This window comes from Pseudopipra pipra, chromosome 11, assembly GCF_036250125.1.
Source record: "Pseudopipra pipra isolate bDixPip1 chromosome 11, bDixPip1.hap1, whole genome shotgun sequence".
NCBI classification, from domain to species: Eukaryota; Metazoa; Chordata; class Aves; order Passeriformes; family Pipridae; genus Pseudopipra; species Pseudopipra pipra.
Genome location: NC_087559.1, coordinates 15,054,595 through 15,071,554, shown reverse-complemented (window position 1 = coordinate 15,071,554; position 16,960 = coordinate 15,054,595). Strand labels below are relative to the sequence as shown.

The 16,960-nt window shown below is 43.9% G+C and overlaps 1 protein-coding gene across 5 annotated transcripts in view; it reads left to right on the top strand.

Moving 5' to 3' along the window:
* DNAH1 (dynein axonemal heavy chain 1) overlaps window positions 1-16,960 on the top strand; it is a 73,983-nt gene that overhangs the window by 12,829 nt on the left and 44,194 nt on the right. For 3 of the 5 annotated variants that reach the window (XM_064667768.1, XM_064667766.1, XM_064667765.1), the window contains exons 9-22: window positions 104-261; window positions 1,094-1,305; window positions 2,548-2,837; window positions 3,837-3,987; window positions 4,556-4,749; window positions 5,749-5,974; window positions 6,611-6,730; window positions 7,525-7,607; window positions 9,020-9,161; window positions 10,272-10,427; window positions 11,387-11,585; window positions 13,443-13,696; window positions 14,603-14,815; window positions 16,458-16,622. In XM_064667768.1, the coding sequence (XP_064523838.1) occupies window positions 104-261; window positions 1,094-1,305; window positions 2,548-2,837; window positions 3,837-3,987; window positions 4,556-4,749; window positions 5,749-5,974; window positions 6,611-6,730; window positions 7,525-7,607; window positions 9,020-9,161; window positions 10,272-10,427; window positions 11,387-11,585; window positions 13,443-13,696; window positions 14,603-14,815; window positions 16,458-16,622 (2,563 nt within the window). Of the gene's footprint in view, window positions 1-103; window positions 262-1,093; window positions 1,306-2,547; window positions 2,838-3,836; window positions 3,988-4,555; window positions 4,750-5,748; window positions 5,975-6,610; window positions 6,731-7,524; window positions 7,608-9,019; window positions 9,162-10,271; window positions 10,428-11,386; window positions 11,586-13,442; window positions 13,697-14,602; window positions 14,816-16,457; window positions 16,623-16,960 lie in introns of those variants that run through there. The other 2 variants (XM_064667767.1, XM_064667769.1) reach the window with 2 other exon arrangements.

Here is a 16,960-nt window from a genome sequence, read left to right as displayed (position 1 = left end):
CAAATTCAGAAGGGAGATAATGATGGGTGGAGTTTGCAGTAAAGCTACAGACATACTTTGCTCAAACACCATGGATTATCAGTGTTTCTGTGTCTTGTAACAGCATGTCGGACTGCATGTGCAACCTGGAGGAAGAAGTGAGATTAGAGTATAAACACACCATGAACAGGATCAGCTTTGACAGAGTTGTCAGTTCCAAACCTGAGATGTTTTCTTATGTCACCCTGCCAGACAAAGAGGAGAAGGAAATACCAGAGAAAGGTAGGGGACACAGTGAAGCAGTTTGAATTCAGTGTGGTTATGGGACCTCCTGTCTTTAACAGCAGTCGTAGTTTGCTGTAGGAACTCTCAGGTTCAGGGTAATGATTAGGGCTCATAAGGGGCAGCAGCAGGAGATTGTGAGACTTTTGAGTGTATCCCCTGTTTTTTAGGATATATTTTCATGTTCATGTTACCTCAGTATAACACATTACCACCCATCAGCTAAGCTGCAGTAACTCTGCGAGTGTACCTTTAGTGGCACCAAATGCTTGGCAGTGTGATTAGATCAACTGCCTTCTGCTTTGCACTGTGCTGGAGCTGACTGCCTTGCATCTGCTGTGCTCAGCTGGGGCACACCTCAGCTGTGAAAGAGGGCTCAGGCTCTTTTATAGTCCCAAACTGGAGGAAAAAAGGCAACAGTAAAAGATGGGGTCCCGTATTTTGTGCACTTCAAAGGCTGGAAGGCCTTGAGGGGGTTCACAAGTGGCAGCTTACAGATGAGGTGACTCAGCTGTGCCTTGAAGCCTCAGTGGGAAGATTCTTCAATTCCAATGTTGTTTCTCATGGAAACTTCATGAGCCAAAGCCTTGGGAAGGTCAAGCACTAAGACAGCCCCTCAACCCCTAATGGGAGGCTGCAGAAAATCTCTACTGCAGAGCAGAGACTCTCTTTTTTTTATCCAGCTCTCTGCTGAAGCTGCTATGTGAAAATGGCCTGTACATCAGTGCAGAGCCCTTTTCACAAATGCTGTCCCAAAGGGAGCTGTACTTACTCTAAAAACAGGAGCTGGAATGGCTGTTGCAGGCACTGACATTCTTTTCTTTGGTGCTAGGGCTCATCTGGATCCCAGACTACCCTTTTGGTAAACGACAAACGCGTTTCAGCTCTATCTCACTCCTGAGCAGGCCAGAAGTCATCCTTCTCCTGGCACAGGTGAAGGATGAGTGCAACAAGGTGGTTGCCATGTCTCTCTTTAACTCATCCATAACCAAACTTGTCTCTTTGGAGGAGTTTGAGGAGATCCAGACCCAGACCTTCACTCAGGTGAGCAGAGGAAGCGTGAGGGGTGAACACATGGAGCAGCCACCAGTGCTGTCAGTGTGTATTAGACAGATGCAGCAGCTGCAGATCTGTTCCCTGAAATCTGATGAACTGTCAAGGGGGACATTGTGGCTGGGGCAGGGGGGAATTTGCATATGCCTGTCAAATTGATTGGGATGTGGGGAGAATGGGCTGAAAGGGCCCTAGCCCCCTAGTTAGGATCAGCCAATGCTGACCATGCTCTTAGTCATGTGTTGAGCAAGTAGCCGTATAAGGCTGCAGCCTCTCTCTCCTCCACCTGGTTTCCATGCAGATAACAGTCCTAGTTGGCACTCCAAAGTTTCCTTTCTTTTTATTTCTTTTTCTTTATTTCCTCATCCATCCAGCTGCAAGGCACAAGATCTTTGATTCCTCCTGAAGCATTCATGGGGGTAGTGCTTTTCTACACTCTATGTTCTTTATGTACTTAATTAAATTGCTCTGCTTGCAATGCCAGCAGACAGAGTAGGACAAAAATTTGCAACTCCGTGGTAACTCTCACCAGAAGATCTTTGTGTCCTCTAACTGAGGGCAGCACATTGTACCCTGGCTGTGGCAACACAAGCAGGTTGCACAGGGTTGCACACTAAATCAGTGGCAGAGAACATGTGCTGGTCCTTCCCAGTCCCATGCTGTTTCAGCCAGGCACTGTTGTCATCCACTTGGTGACTAAGGTTCTTTTATTACACACAAACAGCAGCTGCCTGTGGAGCAGAAGTGACACTTGGTGGTATTTTAATAAATTAAAACACTGCAGACTGCTGCTACTGCCCTTGGCTTCTTCTGCTCTTTCTCCTCACTTGTCAAGAGAAGACAACATTCTGTCCTTTATTTGCTCATCATACTGTCTACACAACTTTTTGTAAGGGACCCTGACACAGGCAGCTCCAGGGATACTGTTCAATAGAAAAGAGAACAAAAAAGGAATGATGTATAAAAAGAAAGAATAGAGCACTCCCACTTTTTAATACCAGGCTTTCTTTTTGTGGGTCTTTTGTCAGTGAAGGAGATGTATGACCAGGTTCAGATGCCACGTGTGTGCGCATGGGTTTGAGAGCTACTATTTAGCTGCCACAGCTCTGAGAGAACAGTTTTCTTTCATGCCAGAGAGGCCCAGGAGCCCCAGCTAGTAGCTCACCTTGCCATACTGCTTTCCCATCAGCCCTTGGAGGGTTACTCATCTTGGGTTTTTTTTCTTTGCCCTAGGTTGAGACATTTCTCAAGGATACTTGGATTGATAACATAACGACTGCAATAAAGAGCAACCTTAGAGATGCAGACAAAGACTGGTTCAACCTGGAGCAGAGTGACTGGGATGCCTACCAGAGATCCAAACTGTATAAGCTGATGGAACTCATCAAATTCATGCTTCAGGACTCTCTGCGGTCTCTGGTCCAGAACTCACTGAGCAGCTTCACCCGGCTTTTGCTGGATGCTTGCCAGAGTGTCCTGCATTGCTCAAAGGACATGGAATGGGGAGATGACCTTGCCAACATGTAAGAAAGCAGGAAAAAAGAAGGGGTGGAAAGAATAAAACAGCCTAGTGCTATTGTCTTTCTATCTACTGTTCCACAAGTGCACTTTGCTCTGTATGAGGGCTTTAGGCTGAGCTCTTTCTCCCAGTCCTCCACCTGACTCATTTGTTTGAGTATGGAAGAATGACACAGAGCTGCTCTGTTGGTACAGCTTTCAAGCTGCTGTTAGTGATATGGGACAGCCCATCAGAACCAAGGTCTGCTGCTTTGATGTACTGCTCTAAAGATCAGCCACCTCCAGCATTCTTGGGGGAGCAAATTATTACTGCTAGGTTTTTTCTGGATGCCAGGAAAAAGAATACCGGAACGTATTTTATTCTTGGATAAAACCTCAGAAGTAGGATCTGGCTTGGGATCTCTAAAGAATACCAAATTTAGGTTATCACAGTGCATAGAATTTTATTCCTTTGGGTATTGATTTGAGGATTTTTGTCCTTCATGGTATTAAAAAAGGAACATTTAGAAATGGAAAACCAGAAGAAAAACAACAACAACAAAACCCTGCCACTCATATGAGGCCTTTTACCCTTAAATCAGTGGAAGTCTTGACACTGACTTCAGCTGATCCTGAGTCATGCTGGTCACATACAAGATTGGGTGATACTAATATAACTTCCAGAAGGTGCACTTTAAGAGTGTACTGGAGATACTGAATGTCTGGTTTGAAGAGCATCAGTAATTTTTCTGTAAAGCAGCACCAATTCGCAAGATAAGGTTTTGACTTCTGGGGAATCTGATATGTCATGATTGATGCTTCCTTCACTTTTGATAGAAAAGTGTTCTCAATGTCTTAAATTTAGAATGCAGTGTTTCATACCTTCATCTGCATGAGACAGTCCTCCTCTCCTCTGCTTTTCCTTCCTGTCCAGAAGGCATTTTAATAGCAGCACCAGAGCAATACAGTTGTATGCCATTGTCTCAAAAAGCATTCCTGTTCTTTCTTATCTCTTCCCACTGTAGGCCTCAAAGGAATCCACTCTTTACAACTGACCTTGTGCTAGACAGCAGTGGCATTGTCTTCAGCCCCTCTGTGGAGACCTTTGAGATGTCCCTCAGTTCCCTGTTCGACAAGGGAATCCTGGCGACTCACAGTGTCCCACAGCTGGAGCAGGTGAACTCTTCTGCATCAACAGTGATACAGCTGTGAATGTCTCAGTGCATTGCAGCTCAGCAGAGACACCCCTGAGCTTGTAGTGAGGGAGAGAGGCGCAGAAGTAGGTAGCTGGGAATGCAGTTAAATCAATTTGGGCACATCACTGTGCTAATGCAGTTCAGTTCTGACAGGATTTCTTTAATCTCTGCAACCTTGTAGCTCTTCTGTCTAGTTGCTATATCTGCTTTGGTGCTGCAGGTTCTGTGGGCACATGTCCTAAGCAACCTGGTTCCCCTGAGTGCATGGCAGCTGAGAAAAGCAGACTCGTAAAGGAAATATCACTGTTTTCAATGCTGTCAGTTTAATGCAGGTCTCTTCTGCATATTTATTCTTCTACCTGTTACTGTCTCCCTAGATTCTCCTTCTTTGGGGAGTGGGGGCAACATAAAAGTGATAAAACAATTCCTGACACATTGCAGGATTGCAGGAGTTCCCAAGGGGGCCACCAGTGTTTGCCATGCCCCTCTGCTGAGGAGGCACAGTTAGCTCTGCTAGTTCTGAAAGACCTCTATCCTTCCTCTTCCAGTATGTGTTGGAGAACATGGATATCACAGGCACACCCTTGCTGGAATCAGTGGGTTTGCATGAACCAGAAGTGGAAGAGCTACGTGAGACTCTGCAGACTGCCATCCAAAAGACACAGATCCCTCTCCAAGCCTATGGCAAGAGATATGAGAAGTTCTTAGAGATAAATAACAATGATATCCAGTACTTCCTAAAGTAAGTGGCTTCTGACAAAGCACCTCTGCCCCAAATGGCAAGCCTTTGCAGAAGCTGTTGTGTGGATGGGTTGTTGTTGTGTGTTGTGTGAGAACATGGGACCTGTTCTGAGACCGCGTGCCTCATGTGTGAGATCAGGCATCCATCAGAGGCAGATTTCAGCCATGGGTGATGGTCCATGCTTTTAGAGGACGTTGGTGGTGGCAGTGAGAATTTCTTCCTGCCTCTGACAGCAGTCACATTCCTGTCATGGTTGTCAGTGTAACTGGAGATATTAATGGCCCTAAAAATGAATCATCCTGCTTGAGAATCCAGTTAGCATACTTGACCCTGACCTCCTTCATATAGTGTCTGTTCAGGCTGATAGCTTTCTGTAGACAGTAATGTTTTCTTTTGTTTCAACCCATTGTTTTCACTGCCAAAACTCTTTGCACCTATGCTGTCCTTTAGCCTCTGTTACTTTAAAGGACTTCTATTTGGGTGTCACGTTTTCTCCAAACAGTGGGAATGAAGCCCTTTTTCTTTTGTTGTTCCAGCTTAATCAATTTACAAATCCTATCTGACAAATTTCTGTCTCTTCCCAGAACATGCTGAAGTGCCTACCCTCCCCTGAGGTGCTTCCTGATCTTACCCTGTTTACACCAGTGCTTTTATTTTGTTTCTCCCTCTCTTCTTGCCCTACTTCCTCTTTGGTCTCTTTCTTTTAGTCCCTTTCTACAGCTAAAATATTTTGTGTTCTTATTCCATTTCACAGCTATTGTGCTCTAAAACTCATTACAGATTTGAGTCTGTCCCTTCCCTTGCTCCCCAATAATGTTCCTCAGAAGACATTGGCACCTTCTCAGTCTATGCTTGCAGAAAGTTGTAAAAATTCAAGTAGATTAATTTAATGCCTTGATCCTTTGTGTAGACACATCTGGACATCCTACAAACAGTCTGGATGCTCAAATATTGTTAAGGTGTACATTATCATTTTTTTATTGATGTTTTTATTTACAGAGACTATGAAGAGCAATTTCCACCTGCTCAGGAGGTGATGAGAATAGTAAGCAAGTACTTGTCTGAAAAGGAGAACATGGACAACGTTCTCCCTAGTTCTGTTATCATTGGTCCCTTCCATGTCAGGATAGAATATATTAGGCAAAATCTGTCTGGAAAATACAAAGTGCTTGCCACTTCCGTGTTGGACATGCTGGCTAAAAACCTCCATGTGAAGGTGCAGAGTGTAAGTTACTTGGTTCAGTAGATTATCTGTCTGCGTCTTGTCTTGTCCTTCTGCTTTTGAAGTCGCTGTGTTTTTGTGAAATGGACAAAAGACAGCACCGAAGGCCACATTAATGAGGATATTTTAAAGATCACATTGGAGTGAATATTTAAAATTAAAACTAGAGGGGAGATATGCATACTCAACCAAATCAAGTATTAAATATACTCAGTAGATTACGTGCCTGAAACCTGTAGCTCTTGAGATGAAATTCTTCAAGACCTTGCCATCTTATAAAATGTGCTGGTAGATTGAAAAGGTCTGTCTAGTAGACAGCTGGAAGGTCCTTCTCCTTGCTCTGAGGATAACTGGAATATAGACAATTGCATCTGCCAGCCAGTTGTCTAAATCTGTTATTGTCATCATTTCCACTATACACCTGCAGTTCCTCTTCCTCTTTTTTTGGCAGTTTCATTCCATTTGAGCTCAAATGAGATGGATGGAGAAAGACTGTGAAAAAGACAGAGCAGGGCTATGTACTCATCACTTAGACCACCTGCAATATGGGAAGTGGGTGGGTCATGGCAGGTTTTCTAGTTTGTTTATTAGCCATTAGTGACTTTTTGGTGGTCTTTTCTCCACTGTGTCCTCCTGCAGATCTGTGATGCATATGAGACCGTCAGCAGGAAAATTCATGAGAAACCAAAGACTATCGAGGAGCTGACGGAGCTGCGTGACTGGATGAAGGGAATCCCTGAGCAGCTGGCTGTGCAGGAGGTAGGACACGCTCTCATTTGGACTTGGATACCAAGGGAAGTGAGGAGGAAGTTTGTCATTGCAATGTGTGGTGTCTCAAAAGCAGAACTTCAGTTTTTTTACTTGAATGTCTTTGCGTGCAATGCCACGAGATTCCTGGCTTTGTATTTTTATAATTCCTAAGACTTGTATTTTTAAATACACATATCATGAATTTAAATATCTTTGCAAAACAAAATAGCAGTTAAAAATCTTGCCTAAAATACCTATGTGTGCATTTTGCTGCCTTCATGATCCATTCTGCATTTGTGTACTGAATAGCTGTCATTTAAAAATGAATGCTATTTTCAAGAAAATCTTTCTGTTACCCAATGTTTATATTGCTGTTAATGTATTTCTTCTAATAGGACATTCTAGTACTGAGTTATTTCAAAGTTATTTGAAGCATAGGTCTTTTCCCAGCTGAACAAATGGGGAACAAAGGCATCAAGCTGTAAGCTGACTTGTCTGTGCCAAGGAGAGAACCTGGAGGATAACCCAAAACGCTCAATTTCTGTCCAGCACTTTATCCACTAAGTCACACGTCTTTTCATTCCCATAGAACAGAGGGTGATGATGGTGTGATCATTCGCAGAACAAGGGGTTTAAATCCATTCCCACTGTTCACATAGCACAGAAGCAGCCCACATCACATTAAGCTTGTGTGACTAATGCTCTTCAAAGGCACCTCATGAAAATGAGGTGCACACTAGAGAGTTGGAATCAGCATGGTCTAAAGGTGTATACTTTTTGTCTCTTTCTCTCACCCTGTGCAGCAACTGATTCATGAAGTCATGGAAGATTACAAGGTCATGGAGGAATTCCTTTACAATCTCACTGAAGAAGATTTCAGTGACAAGTGAGCACAAGGCATTTCTCCCACTGTCGAAGTGGGACTCTGCAGCAATTACCATTCTCAGTGCTTCAGGGGCCATGTGTCTATCAAGGGCTCCTGCAGAACTTTTAAGTGTCTCTCAGGCTATATGAGCACTGAATTCTTGAAATGAAGTTCGTAGACAAGAAGTGTGAGTTCATGTTGCCTTCTGGCCTGGGGCAAGGCAAACTGGTAGCTATTAACCTGTTTAGCATAGTAAAGCCCCTTTATCTTGGTGGGGTTCTTTTAGAGGGTTTTTTTGAGACATTTGCAAGGTCTCAAAGTGCACATTTTAGTCTGTGTCTGAAACTAAATGAACACTTCCAAGATAGGAACACTCCCATAGTTTTCTTAAAAGTAGGAAGGAACTTGTACCCTTATTATTACTGCACTTCTTCTCCGTAAGATGTTTTTAGAACCTGTGCCAAGCTGTCCTAGGGCTGAGCTGCTTTTCCTGCAGCTTCTGTGGGGTTTTTGGCCTTTGCACCCCATGTTTCTAGTTTCAGGAGCACTCTGCAGAGACTCACTCAGGTTGTAGACACACTGGACCAAGTACATGTCATATGAGAAGTACTTCCAGGGCTGAGCAGACTTTAGAAGCCTCGTGGCTGTGTTTGTGAGCTGACTCTGCTACTGAGGCACAGTCAAGACCCAATCTGAGTAATAAAACAAAGAGGAGACCTAGGAGATGGCTGATCCCCAGGTTCTGGGAGGGGTGTGACCCCGAGTGTAGTGCTGCAAAACTTGCACCTGGCATTGCACACAGGCTGAGGAATCCAAATGGAGTCAGTAATGGGTGTGCTGAGGCTGAGCAAAACCTGCCATGGCTAAGCAGCCACTTTATGCAGCCTTTCCTGGATCTACAACACTCTCCTCAGGGCACTCTGCAAAAGCCTTGCTATCCAGGGCTTCCCTGTATCTGGGTTACCCTGGCCCCTCACTGCCCTGCTTAACAGGAGACTGGCTTTTTCAGTAGCCCTGAAAAGCCATAAGCCAAGACTCTGACCCCATTTTCTTCAGTTCCTTGTGAAAACATTCAAAGACAGACATTCCCTCTGGATGCCAACTGTTATTTTGCTGTCTCCTAGCTTTTCAGCAATGTAGTGGATTTGTTCCTTTTAAAAGGGCCCTCCACTTCTCCCCAGCCCTCTCCAGCTGAATAGCCTAGTCACAAGGACTGCATATCAACAAGACAAGCTGGAAAAAAATGTTTTGTTGAAAACACATGTGTTTCTGTTGTTGTAAAGCTTCCTTGTTTGGTGGGATTTGGCTTTCTCATTCTGTTATTTTCAGCATTTCAAACATATGCTCAAAAAGCTTCTCTTTCTCTTTCTCCTCTTTTTTTTCTTTTTTTTTTTTCCTTTTTCTGTTTCTTTTCTTATATCACGTGAGTGCAGGTGGGCTGCAAGTTACTGGCCAGTGAAAATGTCTATGGAAACAGAGGCCATTCGGCTCCAGCATGTGGAGGATGAAGAGAAATTTCGCAAAGCGCAGATCCAGGATCAGAATGCATTTCAAGGCAAACTGGATGAAATGCAGGTATTAAGCCCCTGACATGAACTGTCCGTAAAAGAGGGCCTTGAAGCTCTTGTGGTCAGGCAAGTGGGAAACTTTCAGATGAGTTTTTAGGTCAATGTACTGTTGGACCAAAAATTATCACACCCTCCCTGTTTGTTTGGGGTTTATTGTTGGCTTTTGATTAAGAGTTTCATTTTTGTGTGAAAGACAATAATATGCAGAAATACTCATTTTTCAGTGGGAAGGTACTCATCGAGATACAACGTTCCAGTTCTTGGTGCTTGGGCAACACATGCACCTCCTTTTTCCTATTTGTGTACTCAGTTCCCTGCAGAGCATCTCCTACAATACGCTGCCATCAGGGGGGGAAATCCAGCATTCAGCCATGGAACTCATCTTGTGGGACAAAAACCTGAAATAATTGCAGTTTTGGAGCTGAGATACCTCTGGTGTCTCTTAAACGGTCTGAATTTTATTTTTTCACCAGGAAGCGTTAAATACAGGAAAAAAAAGCCATCTTAGAAAGATTGTAATCACTGAGCTAGATTATCTTGGAAATAGATTCCCAAAATGATAATACCACAACACTGGATTAAAAAAAACCCAAACCAACAAACAAACAAAATCCAAAGAAAGAAGAAACCAAACCCACACAAAACACTGAAGCAAAATCTAAACCAAACAAACAAGTCCAACCCACCAAAACAAAACAGAAATTATTAGGGAAGTTCTAGACATATGTTGTTAAACAAGTCTTGAATAAAAACTGAGTGACCAGTAGAGCTATCATTTGCACTTTACTGATTCTGATGACAGATAGCTAATAACAATATAAATTCAATATCAAGAAATTTGGCACAGACTTATTGCTCCTATTCCTTGGGGATCATCTGTTGTCACAAAGACGAAAAGCAGCTGGTCACCACATTTACACTTTCATCCACCTGACCAGTGGTGTTTAGACCACTTTCATCATGGTCTAAACAGAATTGGAATTGGTTTGGTGGAGGTGAAATTTTGAGCATAAAAATCTTGCCTTTGAATGAAACAAAGAGACACCAGGAAGCTGAGATCTCTAGAGGCAGCACTCAGCTTCAGAGCCCCATCTTATGCCTGCCTTTTCTCTTCCAGCTGACTGTAGGTGGATTTTCCATCCAGTCAGATGTTAACCAAGCTCATGAGTTTGCTGAATATGCAAGGGACGTCCGGAAGCAGCTGAAGGAGCTTCAGGATATGGCAGTTCTGTACAACAACAGGGAAAGACTCTTTGGCATCAAAGTTACCGATGTAAGTGTCAGGTCCTGTACCTGCAGGACTCCAGTCTTTGTTGGCATTTTAGGTGGTAGGTAGAGCAAATACCTAGTTCCTCAGGAAGGAATCCTTCATGCTGGTTTGGTTTATCTGGTGACCTGCTTCTCAGTCCTGTAGAGTGACCATGCTGTGCTGCAGAAGTGCTGATCCCAGGAGAATGTGGAAGGCTGCTCAGGGCCTGATAGTACCACTTCTGTGAGAGACTTGGGTGCCCACACTGAGATCTGAGGGATGGTGATGAGGAGGAATTGGTTGGGGAAGGTCTTGAAGCAGCAATTAAGATGCATCATTTCTGTAAGGCTGTTGCTTCAGGTCTATGGGTGTGAATGCGAGTGGTTGCATGGTGGGTGCTGGCAGCTGGCTGGGCTCGGAGTGTGGTGTTCTCTTAAGGCAACAGTTTATATAGTTGCAAACACTCAATTTTGCTTGTAGCTGCTCAGCTGCCAATGAGTCATTGTCATCCATATCCAGCCTAGTCTGGCTGCAGACCAAAAGTGGAGTTCACGTGATCTTTTCCTACCCCTCAGTCTGTGGTTACTTCTCCTTCACTGTAAGGAGACAAGTTTTGATATGGTTGTGCAGTGTGTGCTTTCACTGACTGTGTATGGCCTGCCCATCAAAATATCTTCATTCTGCAGGAGAATATTTGTAGAGGCAAGTGGAGGGAGTGCTTTCCATGCCACATACATTGTGCAGGCACAGCTCCACTGGATGCATTTTGTCCTGAATTTGTCAAGCCCAGCTCTGCTGGTTGCTCTCCCTTGGAATATATATTGTTGTCCCAGGAGAAGGTAGTCTGATATATCCTCTTGAAGTACAGTGCTGGCTTCAGATTCAAAAAAGAGTTGGGCTTTTTTTTGCCTTTTGACACAAAATCTGTCATCTAGAGGTGAATATACTTGTTGCTTATGCCTTTTCTTTCTCTCTTTCCAAAGTATGGTGTGGTGTCCAAGATGACTAAGGAATTCCAGCCATACTATGATCTCTGGACTACAGTGTCAGACTGGATGAATTGGAACGAGAGCTGGATGAATGATTCTCTTGTTAAAATTGAGGCTGAGGAGCTAGAAAAGAATGTCAATGACTCTCTTAAGACAATGCAGAGATGCGTGAAGCAGTTCAAGGATTCACCAGGTAGATACACAGTCTGGGGAAAGGAAGTTGGTGCATAATGGCATTTTGAGGTGAGGCTCTGAACAGGGATTGCCAAGATGTCACGTGTGTATTATAGACAGCTGAGAAAATGATGCTAGCAAAGTTATTTTCCACTTTTTTTTTCCCTGAAATAGTGATGATTCACATCTAGATGCTAGTTAGCTGCTTGAAGTACCAATTTGGCGTGGAAACTACCAGGCTGCAAATCCCTTTTATACCTAATTCCCAAGACGATACTGAAATAAAAGCCACCCTCTGATGTTGCAGTTAGTATTTACTCATATATATAAAGAGAAATAATCCTGGCTAGTCACAGAGAATTACTATATAGCCCACTGGCTAGACATGTGGGTTTAAGCCCTTACGCAAGTCAGGCAGTGAGGGAACTTGAATCTGGGTCTTCCAGGTGCTGTTTTCTTGGCCAATCCTAATTTCTCTATTGGCCAATGAATTTAATGGAAAGCCAGAAGAGGTCTTGATTTTGTTATGAATAAAACGAAATTGCAGAATCTGGAACTGATCTGTGGAATATAATAAAAATTTTCCTTCTTGCCTGAATGTGTATGAGGTTTAGATGATTGCACCCAGCCCTTGCAATTCACATGAAGGTCTTTTAACCATTTCTCCTAATAAAGCTGGAATTGAGACTTCAGTTGTAGCTTAACTTCCCATTCCCTGATTCTCAGAGATATGTTGGTCATTCTTTAGAGCTGATTCTAAAAATCTCCTGCCAGATGGCTTAGATTGAAATATATTTTGCTGTGGGTGATTTTTGATTCATCCTTTTTAACTTGAACTTGCTCTTAAACAATGCCATGAATCAGCCCCAATGGAGGAGGTGATGAGTGGATGCATGAGTAACTATGAATCATTATGATAAACAGAAATACTAAGAATACCTGCTCGTATTCATTGCAATATCCCCTGGCACCTGGAAATATATATGTTTTGTCCTTGAATCTGCCTTGTCTTTGGATACACCCATCAGAGAGTGTGTGGCAGTCACATCCTTGCTGTGAGTGTGCAGCGCAGCCACTCAGGGTTCAGTCAAAGGAGGCACACGCTGTAGCCACATTTTGAAAGGGAAGCAAGTCCCGTGTGCTTTGCCTACCCATTGCTTTACTCACAGTAGCATGAGCTGGAAAAAGGGCAGGATATGAACACTGAGGAGACAGGGGTTTCCAGGATGCCCCCCAAGAGAAAAGCCTATTCCTTCACTTTTTCCTTCCTATGAGGCAGAAGTACATTTGTCCCTAGCATGGCTATAGGCTGGCAGGGTCTCTCCTGCATGCTTCCCATTTCCAGAGCTGGCTGGGATCCCAGCCTGCCTCTAGCTCCTAGATATAGTGTCCATCTTCTATGGAGGATGGACTGAGCTGGGGTGTGAGATAACTTACAATGTAGCCTTGTTAAGAAGTAAATGTCTTGGAATGATGATCAAAGCTTCTAAAATACCTTCTGGCAGATGAGGCTTCATCAGGATTGAGCCCATATCAAGGAGTTAATTTGTTTACTTCTTGTCCTCTGGTGAGCTCAAGCCTAAGTCACACTTCTGCTTAGCATGGCTTTTGGCTGATAGGCAGATCTGCTTCTTGAATCCTGCCTTAGTGGCCATATAGAGAGATCCTTCATATCCTCATTACTTCGACCTGCATTTTCCAGTGCTCTCTCCTGCTGCTTATCTACCCCATACCATGTGACTACATGCACATCAGGCTTTAGACAACTTCTAGAAATTCCTTAAGGCAACTTCCTCACCCAGTGTTTTTGCTGATGTTGTTCTCTTTTTCCCCCTGCAAGACTTTGCTGATGTTGTTCTCTTTTCCCCCCTGCAAGACTGCCAGGGTGTCGCAATGAGCTTTCGAGACAAGATTGAAGAATTCAAACAATACGTCCCCTTAATTCAAGGGCTGCGCAATCCTGGTATGAGAGAGCGGCACTGGGAGATGCTGTCGAACAAAATTAGCCCCGATGTCAAGCTGGAACCCACTCTGACTCTTGGTCGCTGCTTGGAGCTGAACCTGCCGGACCACATTGAGAACATTCTCAAAGTGGCCGAGACAGCCAGCAAGGAATATGCCATCGAAAATGTGAGCAGAGAGGACTTGCTGTATCTTTGGTTGCTTCTCAAATATGCTTCTGCTGGGCAGGCAGTTGTTGTCTTGGGTGGTGTTCCTGTTGTCCCAGAGACACATTCTGCAGCACAAGTGAAAAGGCTGCTGCCCTTACAGAGGGAAGCAATGGCCACACAACTGAGTTCACACACTAGACAAACATATTCCACCTTGTGTAGAATTTCAGTTGTAGCATAACAGCACTGCCTGATGGTTATGCTGATCCACTGCTCAGGTCTCACTCCTCACTTTGGGATTAGTGACTGGTTATGTTAAAATAAATTGACTGTCTGCATTCTGCCATTCAAATGTTATGTCAAGGGGATTAGCTAGGACTGGAAACAGAGATGGCTAATCCTTTAAACCAGTAAACCAGTGCAGGAAAAACTTGCTGGCTCTGGAGATTCACAAGTTAAATAGTCTGAAAGTCTATCAGTTCACCAGTTCATATACGATCTAAGATGGTCTTGATTAAAAGTCATGACCTTGTGGCAGCTCTTGTTCCCTGAAATCTCAGGTGAGTTCCTAATGGATATTTCCCCCTTTGACAAAGCCATCATTAACTGTAGTCTTTAACAGGCCCTTTGCTGGCAGCCTCTGTGCAGCTCATAGCATAAATGGGCCTGAAGGTGAAATTGCCATTTTTTTCCCTCAAGGTGTTCCTTTCAGCACAGGTGTTGAGGTGTTGAATCTATGGGAAAAGCAGAGGAAATGTGCTGTTGCTGAGTGTATCATGCATTAAATACACAGTTGCAGTTTCTAGTGGAATCCAGGAGTGAAAATCTCTCATTTCCTAGAGAAGGGCATTAAGAGAGTTGTGGAAGCTGGGATAACCATTGCAGGTTGTATCTGAAAATTAAATTCTTTGTCCCTCTGTTTCAGTCACTCAACAAGATAGAGAGTGAATGGAAATCAGTTGTGTTTGGTGTGATGCTTTACAAAGAAACAAAAACCTATATTCTGAAAAGCACCGATGACATTTCTCAGCTCCTGGATGATCATATTGTCCTGGTTCAGAGCATGTCCTTCTCACCCTTCAAGAAGCCTTTTGAGGAAAGGATGAATGAATGGGAAACTAAGCTGAAGATGACACAGGTATTGGTTTCTTACCCACACACATGTGGTGAAGGCAGGCAGCTGGGCTCTGCTGCCATGCTGGGACATGGACACTGTGCAGTTGCTGCTAGGGAGCTGGAAGGACAGCTATTGAGAGAGTATCAGTCTTTAGGGAGGAATAGGGCCTTTGAAAGCCCTCTGACTCTAGTAAAATAATGCAGCTCTTTTGCTGCCTATTGCAATATGTTTTGGTGGGGCCAGAACTCTCCCATTGCTGTAAACAGTCTTACTGGTGTCTCTAATCATACTATACTAATGGACCTCACAGATTCTTACAAACTCTGTGAAATCCATGCTATCATTCACATCTCAGTGTAGGAAAGCACATGAAAGACTACTTTTAAGCAGCATCTGGCAGACTGTGCCAGCGTGTGTTCCTCAAACCAGCAGCACCCAGCAGGACTCTGACAGCAAAATAGCATTGGTGCAGGAGAAAAGTTCCAGTACAAGTGTCTGGCTGGAGAACTCTGTGTAAATGTTGGTGTTTGATGCACAGCTGTATTGCTGTCTGTTTTTCATATCTACCTTATTCTGTCGATTGGTGCTTACCATCTGTGTGTGCCTGGGCCACTGCTGCAGTGCTCATGAGGATACATGCTGCTCCAAGCCCCATGGCAGTAGGTGACATGGGGAAATTCAGTTACTTAATGTGTGGTTTTGGCAGTGATGGTGTACAGGTTTTCACGCTGCCTTTCCTACCCCTTCTTTTGATTGTGTCACTAAAGGCCCATAAATCCACCTCTGGGAAGGGGCTTGCCAGGGTTAGCTGATGGAGTATGGCAAACATTGTTGTCTGTAGTCCTGGAAAACTCCAGCTCTTGCTAGGTCAGGTGGACTGTAGATAGCACCATGTGTCTAAGGCAGTCTGAAAAGGAGTCAAACACTTTTCAGTTGCTTTGCAATGTTGGGCAAGTTCCCCAGGCTGTCCAATCTCCTGCAAATGGACGAGGAGGATGTTCTTCAAACCTAATTCTCTTGCTCCTTTGAATGCCTGACGAACAGGGTTTCCTGCCTGGTGTTTAACTTAAATATTTAGCTTTTCATTCATTCTCTTAATTCAGAGAGTTGTTTGAAGATCTTGTGATGGATTATTCTGTAGGCAAGGCTGGGGCTGAGGTACCCCAGGCAGGAGAGAGGATATGACAGAATTGCAGTCTGGCATCTTTTATTTGTCATTCTTCTTCCACCAAAAAAATCTCTTTCCACAGAATAAAATTCCCATTTTACTCTGTGCTCACATTGTACCAGCTTCTGTAAAAAAACCAGAAATACCAGTCACAGAAATTTGACCTGGCACTGCAGAGTCCCTTTGAACTTTAGTATTGGCTTACACATATTTCTAAACTATCCCCAATAAAGTAGTGGGTATTAATTCTAATGCCTGCTGAGAACTGTTATCAGTGGGGATTGCTAGGAAGTTGTTAATTATTTGGTAGGGAAATTCCAACTCCTGACCTTGCAGGTAGATTTTAGAATTGTGGAAGGTCTAATGCAGCATCACCTCTTTTTTCTTTTTTTTCTTGCTTGTTTTTTTAAGCTCATTCTGGTACACAGTTTGAATCGTTTTGTTGAACAGGTTTATAGCATGGGGTTCTGATGTGCTCTTCTTGCTTCCCACTAGGATGTCCTAGAGGAATGGCTGAACTGTCAGCGCTCTTGGCTCTACTTGGAGCCAATCTTTAGCTCAGAGGACATCAAAAGACAGCTCCCAGTGGAAAGCAAGCGCTACCAGACTGTGGATAAGGATTGGAGGAAGATCATGAAGAATGCTAATGAAAACCCTGAGGTATGTGCCTTGATGAAGGCCAGTGCAGGTCTCCCAAACTCCTTGGAGCTGTGCTCTCAGAAGGACTGTGTCTTTGAGTCGTTGTTTTTGTAATGGAGTGGACATGAGCAGTGCTGTATTAACTGTGCAGCCTTGCCCGGGGCATTGTGCTGGGTTTCTTCTCTTTGAACTTGACCTTTTGTTCTGGTGTAAGAATGGACAGAGTCATTCTCTGTAATGCCTTGCACCAAACTCTGCACCCCATCAGATTGCTCCTCCTCAACACACAGCCCCCCTGCCTCCTATGACTCCTGTAACCAGCCCTGCTATGGTTGTAAGCCATAAGGTAACTCCCTCAA